General features: G+C 36.8%; 1 protein-coding gene across 5 annotated transcripts; it reads left to right on the top strand.

Annotated features, from left to right (window-relative positions):
* Positions 1 to 12: 12 nt before the first annotated feature.
* On the top strand, positions 13 to 7,920 carry LOC113091324 (diphthine methyltransferase-like). Of its 5 annotated transcripts, none has more exons than XM_026256768.1 (9): positions 13 to 387; positions 479 to 615; positions 933 to 1,020; positions 3,288 to 3,382; positions 3,466 to 3,623; positions 5,718 to 5,790; positions 5,937 to 6,002; positions 6,604 to 6,776; positions 7,242 to 7,920. In XM_026256768.1, exons 1-9 carry the CDS (start codon positions 247 to 249, stop codon positions 7,661 to 7,663), a joined length of 1,353 nt encoding a protein of 450 aa, XP_026112553.1. In that variant the 5' UTR covers positions 13 to 246; the 3' UTR covers positions 7,664 to 7,920. The 5 variants fall into 5 exon arrangements, with proteins under 5 accessions (XP_026112553.1, XP_026112554.1, XP_026112555.1 ...); XM_026256769.1 differs by having other exon boundaries at positions 3,469 to 3,623; XM_026256770.1 differs by lacking the exon at positions 13 to 387 and having other exon boundaries at positions 479 to 844.
* Positions 7,921 to 13,976: the final 6,056 nt, after the last annotated feature.

Below are 13,976 nucleotides of genomic sequence, written 5' to 3' on the forward strand. Positions count from 1 at the left end.
CTGTTTACCTCGTAAAACCGATAAAAGACGAAGTTTCACGAAAATGTTTATGAACTGGAATGTATTATTTAGTTTAATTAATACTTGAAAAACATTTCAAATAAATGATATCAATTTAAATTCATAATTAAAATATTTAATGACAGCTGGTCTAGAGTGCTGCATGTAACGTTATGTGAATTAGGCGTCGCAGACTGATTAACGTTATCCGTTCTAAGTTGCTTCATGTTATGCCGAGTCGCTTAAATGGGTTGGCAGTCTCGAACCCGAACCCTGCAAGTGTTTGACACGGAATTAAGCGCTGATACCGTGGAGTGGTGCCCATTACCACAGTTCTCTCATGTTCTGGCTTGTGGGACTTACCAACTTCAAAAAGGCGATGATACGGTAACGCAAAAATATTGTTCGACTTTAGTTTGTGGTATTGTGTGGATTAAACTGGTCAGTTTTAGATTGAAACAGTGTTTTCTGTTTGCAGCAAACCGCATTAGACTCTACAGCCCCGAGCAGAATCGGGCGACTTTATCTGTTTGACTGTAATCCGCGCGCGTCGTTCATCCCTCCACTGACTGAGACTCAGCGGATAGACACTCCTGCTCTACTCGATCTCAAATGTTAAGTCAAGCTCACTGTTCATTCTGCTTAATACAATTACGTCACACACTCCGTATGTATACTACTGTATTTTGTGCATTCTGTGTATATATTATGTGTATTGTTTATTGAATGTGATGACATTCATCGATTTTCCAGACCACTTGTCCTATGTAGGCTGAGGCAGAGAAAATACCCTTGACAGATCGCCAGTAATGGTGTGGGTGCTGAGTCAAATCAAATGCTTTATGTAACTGACCTGGCCAATACACGTGAATTTTGAGTGTTTCCATTTATTTGTATTTTATTTACTTTTTTGTTTATGTTTTATTTCTCAGGTGTCACGTGCCGATATCAGAGCACCCAATGTTGGGTATGGCCACTGCAAGTGGAGAAATCCAGTTGTACAAGCTAATGGAATCTCAGGTGACAAAACACACTCATGCTGCATGAGAAATTGCAAATTCAAGGACTGCACTAGATTTAATAAAAGTCTAGAATCTCTTTGACATCTATTATTATTTCAACTTACAATTACTAAAGAATGCCACTGGAATTATGTTGGAGATGTATAACCTGAACTCCTGAATGTACAGCCTAGTTATTTGAATTAATGTCAAGCAATGTAAAAAAATTAAAGGAATTTTTGTAAGCATTTTTAATTAAGTAAAAATTTAATTAATATTAAAGTGATCAATAATTAAAATATGAATTATATTAGTTGTTTCAAATTTATATGAATTTCTTTATTTTGCTGAAAACACAAGAAAAAAATGTCTAAGGCCACTAGTATTTCCACAAATGAATTGTTTTTTTTTTTAAGTCAGTTATTTCTATCTTTTGGTGTAGTGTATTTTAAGTGTATTTTTGCCATTCATTTTAATATTCCAGTGAGAATTTTGTTCGCACAAGGAGTCTGACAGCAGCCAGTGCTCCACACAGAGATCTGATCTCACCTTCATCAGTCTGTCTGGAATGACATGAAGAAACAGGAAAAAAACTGAGACAGACTCAGTCCAGAAGAGCAATGTCTCCAAAAGCTTCAAGAAACCTATCTGCGAAGCTACCTAAAAAACAATGCGCAAGTGCACCTAGGACAAAAGCTTTTTTTAATGCATAGTGTGGTCACACCAAATGTTGGTTTAATTTAGTTAAGTTAATAGAAGTTAATTAATATAATGTATTTATGGAATTATTTTTGACGGCATCCTCACTTTACAGCATTTTTACACAAGTGCCTAAAACTTTGCACAGTACTGTAGCTTTGCAGGATTCTTGAAGCATTTTGCAGACGTTGCTAAAGTTATTCTGGATTTATTCTGTTTCAGTTTGTTCTGTCTCTTCATGTCATGATGGAATGGATGACGATGAGATCAGATCTCTGTGTCTCTTTGTGCAAACAAAAATCTCACTTGATTACAATTTATGGCAAAAATAATGTTTGGAAATGTAAACTGATATTTCCTAATAACACACTACACTAAAAGATAGAAATAACAGACTTAAAAAAAAAATGTTGGTAAAAATACTAGTGGCCTAAGACTTTTGCACAGTGCTGTATATTGTTATCCAAGCTGTTTCTGGTCCCAATTGACTTCTGTAATATTTTTTATACAATGAAAGTCAATGGGGACCTACAGCTGTTTGGCTACCCACATTCTTCAAAGTATTTTCTTCTATATTCAACAGAAGAAAGAAACTTGTACAGGTTTGGAACAAACTGAGAGTGAGTTAATGATGTCAGAATGTAAATTTTTGGGTGAATTATTCCTTTAAATCCTGTACAGCCCAAAAGTTTGGACACACCTTCTCATTCAAAGAGTTTTCTTTATTTTCATGACTATGGAAATTGTAGATTCACACTGAAGGCATCAAAACTATGAATTAACACATGTGGAATTATAAATGGAATTATATACGTAACAAAAAAGTGTGAAACAACTGAAAATATGTCATATTGTAGGTTCTTCAAAGTAGCCACCTTTTACTTTGATTACTGCTTTGCACACTCTTGGCATTCTCTTGATGAGCTTCAAGAGGTAGTCACCTGAAATGGTCTTCCAACAGTCTTGAAGGAGTTCCCCGAGAGATGCTTAGCACTTGTTGGCACTTTTGCCTTCTGTCTGTGGTCCAGCTCACCCCTAAACCATCTCGATTGGGTTTGGGTCCGGTGACTGTGGAGGCCAGGTCATCTGGCGCAGCACCCCATCACTCTCCTTCTTGCTCAAATAGCCCTTGATGCCTTCAGTGTGACTCTACAATTTTCATAGTCATGAAAATAAAGAAAACTCTTTGAATGAGAGGGTGTTTCCAAACATTTGGTCTGCACTGTATATTAATAATACTATGTATTTTATGGTCAGAACCAGAAAATAACGTTTACACTTTATTTCAAAAGTAAACTTACTTAAAATAATTTATTTTATGTTGTAATGTGTACTGCTATGTTGTTTTTCTAATGTATAATCTTTGCCATGAAATAGCCTGTGAAGCTGATGTGGCAGTAAACTTAAATTGAACTGTAATTTATAATTTAGTCCTGCAGCCTCCTTGGAGGTTTGCTGAGGTACTCTGGTTGAGAACCACTGCTTTAAACACTGTAGGGATTGGTAACTGTGTTAAGATGTTTTACTGCTGACTGTATTTGTACTTCATAAAGCATCTTCTGCCTGTCTGGACTGTGTCTCCAGTAGCAGGGCACCTGTGTTCTGGAGTGTGAGTTGAGCACCGAGTTGGGTCCTGACAGACTGGCCTTGTCTTTAGACTGGTCCACAGGGAGAGGTGAGAGGTAAAGTGCGCTTGTCATCGATGGATTGATGATTTGGCATTGTATCGTCTCTGTATGTAATGGTTACTGTTGTGTTTTTGCAGCAGTGATGTGCGTGTGGTGTCCAGTGACTCGAGTGGCTCTCTTACAGTGCTGTCTCTGGGGGAAGCCAGTTTAACTGCTGTGTGTCAGTGGAAAGCTCATGACTTCGAAGCCTGGATCTCAGCATTTAGTTACTGGGATACACAGATTGTTTATTCAGGTATGAGGGTATTTATTTTGATTCTTTGTGACATTCATGGTGACTCTTACTCGGAATTTGTGCTCTGCATTTAACCCATCCAAAGTGCACACATACACAGCAGTGAACACACACCCAGAGCAGTGGGCAGCCATTTATGCTGCGGTGCCCAGGGAGCAGTTGGGGGTTCAGTGCCTTGCTCAAAGGCACCTCAGTCGTGGTCAGGGGCGATTCTAAGATTTTGATTTTAGGGGGGCTCAGCCCCCAATAAGGGTATGATTAAAAAATATTATTTTACTATTAGGGTAGGGTTGTATACTGCTAACCTTATTGCAATCCACTATTCCATTGTATTCCCTGTATTTCATATATGGGAGTAGGAGTACTGACTGAGCCATATATAACACTGTAAAAAAAAAACGAATACAGTTTTTTACATGTGACCAGTCACTGGAAAATTTTGAATTGGGAATGTAGATTTTTTTATTTTTATTTTTATTTTTTTACAATAAAGACTTCCTGATTCAGTATTAGGACATTCATGTTTATCCTTTGATGATACCACTGCTTTTTCTTATGAAATGTACGTGGAAATTGGCAGAAAATTAAAACAACATAAGGGTTCAATGACTGCAATGAATCTTGGGAACACAGTGGTATTGTGTGTGTGTGTGTGTGAGGCTGTCTGTTCTATTCTCACCTGACTGTTGCTCATTTGCAGACCTACTCCCGCACAACACAAAAAAATTTTGTATATCCATCTACAATGAAATATAAATTATTATATTTTATTATTATTATTATTATTAATTTTTAGCTTTTTAGCCTTTATAATCAACAATACGGTTGGTTATACATCATGTCAGCCCATGAACATTCATTTCATTTCAAATCATTTAACTAACCAGCTAATATTCATTAAGAATATAGACAAAACATGTATTAATGTAATTGTCTATTGGCAATATGTTTAATCTGTTCTATATTTATTTATATTTATTAAAAATAACATCATTATCAATTTGCCACTTCTATAAATCAATTACTTAAAAAAAAAAAAAAAAAATCACAGATCCCTTTAGCCTACTCTTACTCTAATATATGTATCATGATACACTAATGATTAATTATTACTTAATACAAAATTATGTTTAATAATAGAAAACAAAATAACTCCACATGATGTTTCTCTCTCTGTGCCATTTAGTACTTTCAGACAATGATGTGTGTCATTAATAATTTATTTTGCATGGCTGCATAATGTAATGCCGAAATACACAATAATATGTTTTCAATTTCAAAAAGTAAATTAAAATAAATCATGATCGTTTTCTAAAGTATGTTTTCATGGGTGTTAATCGCTTCATTTTTGTTGGAAGAAAAAAAAAATCTGTCACACTGTGATAAAGGCTGAAAGTGAACGCAGCGAAGACGTAGGCTACTGGTATTGGATGCGAGAACACACACACCACACGCACACACACACGCGCACACACACACACACACCTTGTACTCTCTGATGTTCGCTCTGCTCGGCGCCCCTGTGGATTGAAAAACGCGCTGAATCCATGCAGACTCAGATAAGGGGAGGAGCCCTTGATGCACTTGCCACCGTCTCAAATGAGATTTTAAAGGGGACTGAAGCGATCACTAATTAATTAATCAAATAAGTTTTAGGGGGGCTGGGCATAAGTTTAGGGGGGCTGAAGCCCCCCTAAAAAGGGCCTAGCGACGCCCCTGGTCGTGGTATTGCCTGCCTGAGACTCGAACCCACAACCCTTGGGTTAGGAGTCAAATGCTCTAAGCACTAGGCCACGATTTCCCATGTACACAGAGTACAGCAGTGGACCCAGCACGGAGCCTTGTGGAGAGCCAGTGTTGAGTGTAAGAGTGGTGGAGAGATGGGAGTCGTTCTTGACAGATTGTGGATGATTTGTGAGAAAACCCATAATGTATGTACAGATGTTAGTTGAAAGGCCAAGGTGTAGCAGTTTCCTGATCAGTATGTCTGGTAATATGGTGTTAAAAGCAGAACTGTAATCGATGAAAATCATTTGTACATTGTCCATGATTTTTGATTTGACCATCTTAACCTTTGTGTACCTGCTGTCCCAGGTGGTGATGACTGCAAACTTAAGGGCTGGGATCTGAGAATGGGTCCCTCTTCCCCTTTCTTCACCAGCAAGAGGTCAGACAATAGCTATGTTTTTGTTTTATCCACCAACATTACATTTAGTCTTTATTAAGTTACTGTTTAACTTCATTAATGATTTATATGGCAGTTTCATGGTGTTTATGCAGTCATTGTGAGTAAATACTGCTGTCCTGTCACAGACACACTATGGGAGTATGCAGCATACAGAGTAATCCTCATCGCGAGCACATACTAGCCACTGGAAGGTAAGTGCCCCTGGGGTACATCTCGAATATCTTTTTTGCATTTCTGTTCCAACAAGAAATGTGTTTCCATGACTTTCCAAAAGATACAAAAAAAAAACACTCTATAGAAACTGATTATGTGAGTCAGAAGATAGATTTACAAAATTTAGAGTTTACAGCATCTGTATTAAGGTGTGGTCACTTTTTTATTTTTATTTTATTAAACTAATACCAACGTTTGGACTCTCCTTGCTATAGTTTTGGAGTTATAAGTCATTATTTCCGTGTATGTATTTTTGTGTGGAAAAAAAACAAACGTTAATGTTTATATAAATGTTTTTAGCTTTGAAAAATGATCAAGATCATAAAAATATAAACAAAAAATAAAAATAGTTTACCAGTTAGCATGTCAGTAGCACAAGAGTTTGTGTCTACTTATTCTGTTCATTAGTGTTTGAACCATTACAGAAAAAATAAACATTTTATGTATTTCATTTCCGGGTTAAAAAAAAAGGAAAAATGAATGGACTCAAAAGTACACAGCTGCTGTTGGCCAGCGGCGAATTTGCTTGACCACACAATAATGGAAAATATGACAGAAAAAAATTTGTTTTTCTTGCAGCTATGATGAGAACTTGTTGCTCTGGGATGGGAGGAACATGAAGCAGCCCTTGAGTGAGACTGCAGTGGATGGAGGTGTGTGGAGACTCAAGTGGCACCCCAGTCAAGAGCATCTTTTGCTAGCTGCATGCATGCATAATGATTTCCACATTCTCCACTGCCAGAAAGCTATGGGTAAGAATTACACTAACTAATGTGCCCCTTTGTTTGTAAATTACAAAATGTACACTACTGATCAAAAGTTTGGGGTCAAGATTAAAAAGAAACAGATATACATGTTCCTATTTCAAATAAATTTTATTTCAAATAAATATTCCCTAAGCACCAAATCGGCATATTAAAATGGTTTCTGAAGGATCATATGACACTGGAGTAATGGCTGCTGAAAATTCAGCTTTGCCCTCATAGGAATAAATGTTATTATTTTTTTAAAAATATGTTAAAAACTGTAATAATATTTACAAATATTACTATTTTAACTGTATTTTTAATCAAATAAATTCAGCCTTGGTGAGCATAAGACTCTTCTTTCAAACATATTAAAAATCTTACAAACCCTTTGAACAACTTTTGAACAGCTGTGTAAATAATTATTGATATTGAATTCTACTCTTTATGCTTTGTTTTTCATGTTTGTAGAGGGACAAGATGCACCATGCCCAGTTCTGGCCTCTTATATTCTACACAACTCATTAGCATATGGAGCAGATTGGTCCAGACTCCCCTTAAGCAACTCCACACCCCCCTCTCCTCAAGAACCTCCCCAAACTAGCGTTGGGCTCACAGAATCTGGAGGTCATCTCAGGATCCAGTATGAATCGCCCACTGCCAGCTTTGACACCTCTCTGGAGGATGACTCGGGGCGGTACATACCCGAGCAGTGTTCATTACCAGAAAAAAGTTCAATTCCAGACCCCTTCACCAGCCCTGCTAGAGACTCCCAGTCTCTGTCCTGCCTAATGGCTACCTGCTCCTTCTACGACCACATGATGCATGTGTGGAGATGGGACTGGAGCCCAGAGGAGAAACAGAAGCCGCCTGAACCCGTCCCCTCTTCCTGAGCATAGCCGATATGATGGGCTTTAAAAACCTTTTAAGTTGAGGTTATTTGGACCTGCACATTTCAATGCATTGTGTTGCTGAAACATCTTAGCATTCAGTATATGCAATTTTGAGATGCTCTCTTTATTTCAATTTAGAGCCATTTGTTTTGACTATATATTTTAGCTCGAAAATGTAAAGGACATTTTCTAGTTTTACTCTGAGAACCAGACAAAGGCGTTTTATAACAAATAAACCATAACTATATTAATAATTACAAGTGTTTACATTCCTTTCTTTTGTAAAATTGTGTTTTGTCTGAGGTTGGGGTTTTAAAAAATTTTAAATACCCCAAAATATGATTATATCTTTGCAAGAGGCATCTATATAGTTTCTACTTGCATTATGAAAAAATTATATTATTGTATATCCAAAATATAATTTGGACAATATTTAGTTTCTATTTAGGTACACCGTTGTTTTCTTTTTCTAATCTCCATAGTACTGTTTTATTAATTTACTCCATTTAATCAAAAAGTTTTTTTTTAAGTCTATTTTATATTTTAAGGTTTTTATTATTTAATCTGATCTAATGTATAATTATATACATTTTTGACAGTATATGTCTAAAGTATTATTTGGAAAATCTTCAGTTTCTTGCAAGCTGCATAGTTATGTTTTCTTAATCATAGTGCTGTTATAGTACTATAATTATTTTATTTTTCTGTAAATATTTCCATTGACCCCAACCCCAATTTGAAAACCCCTAATTTACAAAATTATTCACTGGCAATATATCAGTTTTGCCAAGGGTTGGACCATTTCCATTCCAGTAGTTTTGAAGAATATCCAGATGAAGAGCTAAATATGAATATGACACCAATTCATTGGAAAGTTTAAGAAAACATCACATCAATAAATCACTGAAACACAAAGTCCATTTGACGAACAAAGAACTTGGGATGCAGCTTGAACAGCTTCCCCTCTTGTATTTTCTCAATTACATTACATTACTTCTGAAAATAATTATATTTTTAACAATGTTACACAATTTATCTCACATTGTTTGAATGAGATATATAAACTAAATGCATTTTTACAGTAGTAACACATTTTTTTAGTAATTATGTTATTTGGGCATAAACTGGTTGCTACAGTGTGCTAAAGAGTTCTATTTATATAACTCTTATATTTATGATATCCAGGTTTTAAGGTTTTGAGTTTTTCATCAAACGTTTTTCTTTTGATTTTCCAGGAGAAGATTACGTTTCTAGGTCCTAAATATTGATTCAGAAAAACAGACAAAGTCATGTTTTATGGCAGGAAGATAATGAGAAAGGCACCAGAACTTGTTACTTTGGCTGGAAAATACCTTGTTACATGTGTTGCTGTCAAAACAACACTATGGTTAATATGATGGTCATGGGATGATATTTGGAGTGTTGTTATTTGTGGCCATTTAGGTCCAGACCTTGTCCTTACCAGCCAACTCAGGTCCAGTATCTCAAAAGCGAACCAGAAAAATTTAATTGAATTGAATTGAAAAAGAAAAAAGTTCTATCAATAGCTTGCAATTGATCAGAATCCTGCGTATCCGAAGGAAGCCACCAACACTTCAGCCGAAAGAGAAGCAGATCTGACTGAATTTGACCTGGAGAACTTTCACCTGCTCTCTAGGTCCTGTTTATGCTGAAAAAATGTGAGGTTGGAACCTTGTCCTGCCAACCTACAAGAGATATAATTTCCAAAATAAACAGTGCATAGAATTCAAGCTCCAGTGGTCTGGCAGTGCTGTTCAGCAGCTAATGTGTTCTGGGTCATTTTGAGAAGCCTCTGATATATGGTGTTTGTGCAGCTGAGGTTGTGGTGAAGCATATTTTTCCGGGAGACAGTGTTCACAGTCTTCTCAGCATCTTTGATGTCATAACTGTAAAACCTATCTGGCCTGTTTTTTGTCCGCTCAATATGCAAATGCCTGTAATCTGACCCCCTGTTAAGTAACCATGGTAATTTCACTGAAGAAGCAGAACTTTTCTAATCTTGAGTCAGGAATTAAGAATTAAGAAGTTTCTGTAATGCAGCTGGACCCCATCCACTTTTATTAACTAACCATTCTCCAAAACTATTTCTGTGTGATTTATCTACTCATTTTCATCTCTTATCTGTGCAAACTCCCACTTTCCTCTTTTTCTGTCAGAGAGGGATGTATCGGCGGGTATTTGAGAAGCCTCCCGAATGGTATTCTGAATTCTCGCGTCTGGCTCGAATCCTGACAGGGAACGCTATCGCTGGTACTGTGAGGAGGGTGGGGGGCAGGTACAAAATTGCCCACAGCCCCTGTTTGCTCACAGCCTCTGCCTCTTGTCAGTTAAGTACTAACCCTGCCCTTAATTCATGCCATTGGTTAATCCAGAAGTTCACTTCATGTCACGCAAGCAATTTTTTCAAAGCATCACAGGAACAGTGTTCACACTCGTTCAGAAAGTCAACCAACAAATGACTTTTAAACAGTGATGAAATTGATTGTTTAATGAAAACTCCTCACTTTATCTTTAAAGTGCTTTATAAAAAGATACTAATATCACACAATGCACAAGTAATTACTCTAAGCCAATGTGTGAATATGGAAACACACCTGCAGAGGCTGAATCATTTGAGCATTGAGTGAGGTGGGGATCTCTGTGGATCTGATTGGTGGCACTTCCATCAGTTCTTTGATAGGAGCACTCTATGCTGAAGAGCAAAGCGTCAGTCATATTACAGTTAGGGCATGTCAGGGCCATGGTGAGACCTTTAGGCAATGAACACTCATACTGTACATGTAGAACCATCAATTGAGTTTTCTTTTTTTTTCTTTTTTTTTCTTTTTTGTGCACAACAGGATTTTGGACCTTATATTTGGGATTATAGGCCATTTTTGGATTGAAGCAATTGGCAATGTTTTAGTTTTATTTGGCCTAATAAAAGTTCATAGTTGTCTGAATTCCTGGTTGATTGTTTAAAACTAGATATCTAGTACCTTGCATGATGAGAAGGTTTTTTAATAAAAAAAAAAAAAAAAAAAAAATGTTTATTTATTTTTTTGACATGAGAGTTCATTGTACTGCGACAACATGAATTAGACATGTTAAACTAGAGGTACATGAAATATCTGGACCTGCAGTCTCTTTCTCAAAAGTGGAGCAGTCATGGTAAAACTTATTTTCAGGACCTTGGACAAGGCCTTAAGATGGAACAACATATTTTCAGTTCTGTGTTGGGGAATAATTTCTTAAAATTATTCTGCAGCTGAAGAAAATAATAGCTTTTTGTTTTGATATCAACCATGAAGATACTGTATTTAGAACAGTGGATTTCTCAACGTTTGTAACTCTAGTTGAAGTTTAGATAACTAGATCCCCCCTTTCATCTTGCTGAAGAAATGATGAAGTCAGTGTTTTCAAGCTTTTTTTCTGGTTGGCATGAGTTACTGGTTTGTTTGTTTGTTTGTTTTTATCTGGCGCTCCATGAGATCTCTTAAATTTGCTTTGATGTATGAATGAGCAGATTGATACTGAGGTGTCTCTCTTTTATGCCTTTTACTTCCAGTGATCAGAATTAACTGAATAAAATCAGACTGGATCAGGGTTTCAGCCATCTCTAATTGCAGGTGCAAAGGTTTGAAAGGCAAGTCAATATGTTGTTTATAAGCTGTTAATGCCCTGTGTTGGGGGAGACTGCACAAAATTGCAGAAATTATAAAAATAGTTAGATATTTTTGAGTCTCTAATGTTCACAAAGGCAACTGGAAATAATCAGTAAACCTCACACAGACTTCCGTCTGTGGCTCACCGTGCCACTCATTAAAGACTTCCTCATCAAGACTTCCACAACACACTTAACTGCTTTAGACCTGCTTGGAGGTACAATTAAAGTCACACTCCTCTGCTTTATATTTATTTTAAAGGATTTAGGTTTTTACTTCTGTATTATATTTTGTAAAGTGCTTCTCCTCCCTGCCTTAAAGTCGTAAAAGAGAGACTCCAATTGGGATGAAACTGAGCATAAAGGAAACATATTTTATGGTCTGTAATGATAAACTGATGTTCTTACCCAGCCTTCCGGAGTCTGCCGATGCTTCTGTAAAATTCAGATCTGACAGAGGAGCGCAAGTCACACCAGATGCAAAGAGGGCAGTCTGATCCCATTTAATGACTGCAGGCAGAACTTTTCCCTACAAATTGACCCTTCTTTGTATAAGCTACTGATCATGTAATGCACTATATACTGTAGACCTCTGTAGCACAATGAAGTTAAGATTGTCATCGCTCAACATCTGTCTTTTCATCAATGTTGAGTTTTTGTTATTTTCAGTCAGGACTCAGGAATTCACTGAAGTCTGCAGTTTATATCAATTCTGTGAGGAGGAATGCTTCATAAAGCTGTGAGGCTGATCTTTTCACGTCCAAACACATCACATTAGGTATCTAAAGAAAATCTGCATGGGTAGTTAACAAATATTGTATATCCATTAACCTTTTTTTCAGAATCAAGATTTTAAGATTAAAATATATGCAATGGGGCCATAAAGTTTAGTAAAACTTTTAAGTGAATCTAATTTATAGTTATTTTTTTGTGTGTGTTTGCAATAGCAAATTATTGACCTGCAGAACAGTTTAAGTAAGAAAAATTATAATAATTTTGGCATTGTCACAAATTTACTTTGTTAGTGACAATTACATAATTATTTTCCAGGTTTAAATTGATGTGGTCTCAGCTGGGAACTCATTTGGCTCCCACTGTATATAGAAAATGTATACTATATTATTCATTTTCATATACACTACTAGTCAAATTTTTTTTTTTTACGTGTTTGTAAGGAGTCCCTTATGCTCACCAACGCTGCATTTTTTTTTTTTTTTTTTTTGTAAAACAGTTATTTGTAAAATATTACTTGTGAATTATTGAAATAATTCCTATCCTTGCGGGGGACTCTCCATAGGCGTAATGATTATTGACTATTACGTAATAATTTTATATTGTACAAATTGTACTTTCTATCGCCCTACACCAGTGATCCTCAAATCTGGCTCGCGAGATCCACTTTCCTGCGAAGTTTAGCTCTAACCCTAATCAAACACGCATGAGTTTGCTAATCAGTGTCTTCAGGATCATTAGAAAATCACAGGCAGGTGTGTTTAATTGGAGTCGGAGTTAAACTCTGCAGGAAACTGGATCTCGCGAGCCAGATTTGAGGATCACTGCCCTACACGTATACCTACCCCTCACAGAAAACTAAGTGCATTTTTACAATCTCAAACAAACTCATTCTGCATGATTCATAAGCTTCTGTACCCATGAGTTGGTGTGTATTCAGGTTTAAGTCCCCACCAGTATAAAAAAAGCATGTAGACATACACACACACACACACACACACACACACATGCAGTGTACAGTATACCTTTTTTGACAATGTTGCTTACCACTAGGAGGCAGCACACTCCAGACTAGTGTCTTGTGGAACCTCTGAGCTACAAAGAGAAGTGGAAGGCAAGTACATTCTCCTCTCTGTTTGTCTGAGGTCTGGACTCCTGCCAGCACAGCTCATGCACCCCATCTCCCCCCGATCTCCCGATCCATCTCCAGGCCCTGATATATATCATCTCAGAGGATAGATCTTTGTATTAAGTCTTCTGTCTATTTGATTCCACATGACATTTCTAGCACCAGTGGGCCTTCAGAAGCATGGGGGGATGGTACTAGTGGGAAAAAGAGGGGCTGCTTTGTGTTCACTTAATTACATCACCTAACATTTCTTTCTCTAGATTATGTTTCACGCAGGCATCTGTACCAGCTCCCATCCAAGGCTTCCCCCAGACCCCTCACTCATGGTCCTGTTCAACAGAACATTCTCCAACAAAACCTCAAAGGAAAAAAGCACATCAGTCAGGTTAAGTGTGGACAGATTCTAACTTATGTGCCATATATACGTACAGGATATAGGTATGAGAGCATAAATTTTAAGAGGTTTGTCTTTTCATGTCCGATCTGCACATGTTTATGCTTCGATTTGGCATATGTCACATTTTTCGTACATACAGTAACCTGTGGGTCACCAGAGGAATTCGACCCAGTCTTATACTTGAACTTGATATATATTTCCTGCTTCTGAAAGCTCAGAGTTTGCCCAAGAAAAAACAACAGTATGTGGAACTTTTTTTTTTTTTAATCTGTATCATATAGAGCAGAAAGGAACTTTTCCACCTGGGATATCTCCACTTTTTTATACTAACTCTCCTCTTTTGTCTGAGTTTGTCTCAATTTTTTTTTATGAATTGATTATGGCCAGGTGA

This window comes from Carassius auratus, unplaced genomic scaffold, assembly GCF_003368295.1.
Source record: "Carassius auratus strain Wakin unplaced genomic scaffold, ASM336829v1 scaf_tig00214183_4049273_7079891, whole genome shotgun sequence".
Classification (NCBI taxonomy): Eukaryota; Metazoa; Chordata; class Actinopteri; order Cypriniformes; family Cyprinidae; genus Carassius; species Carassius auratus.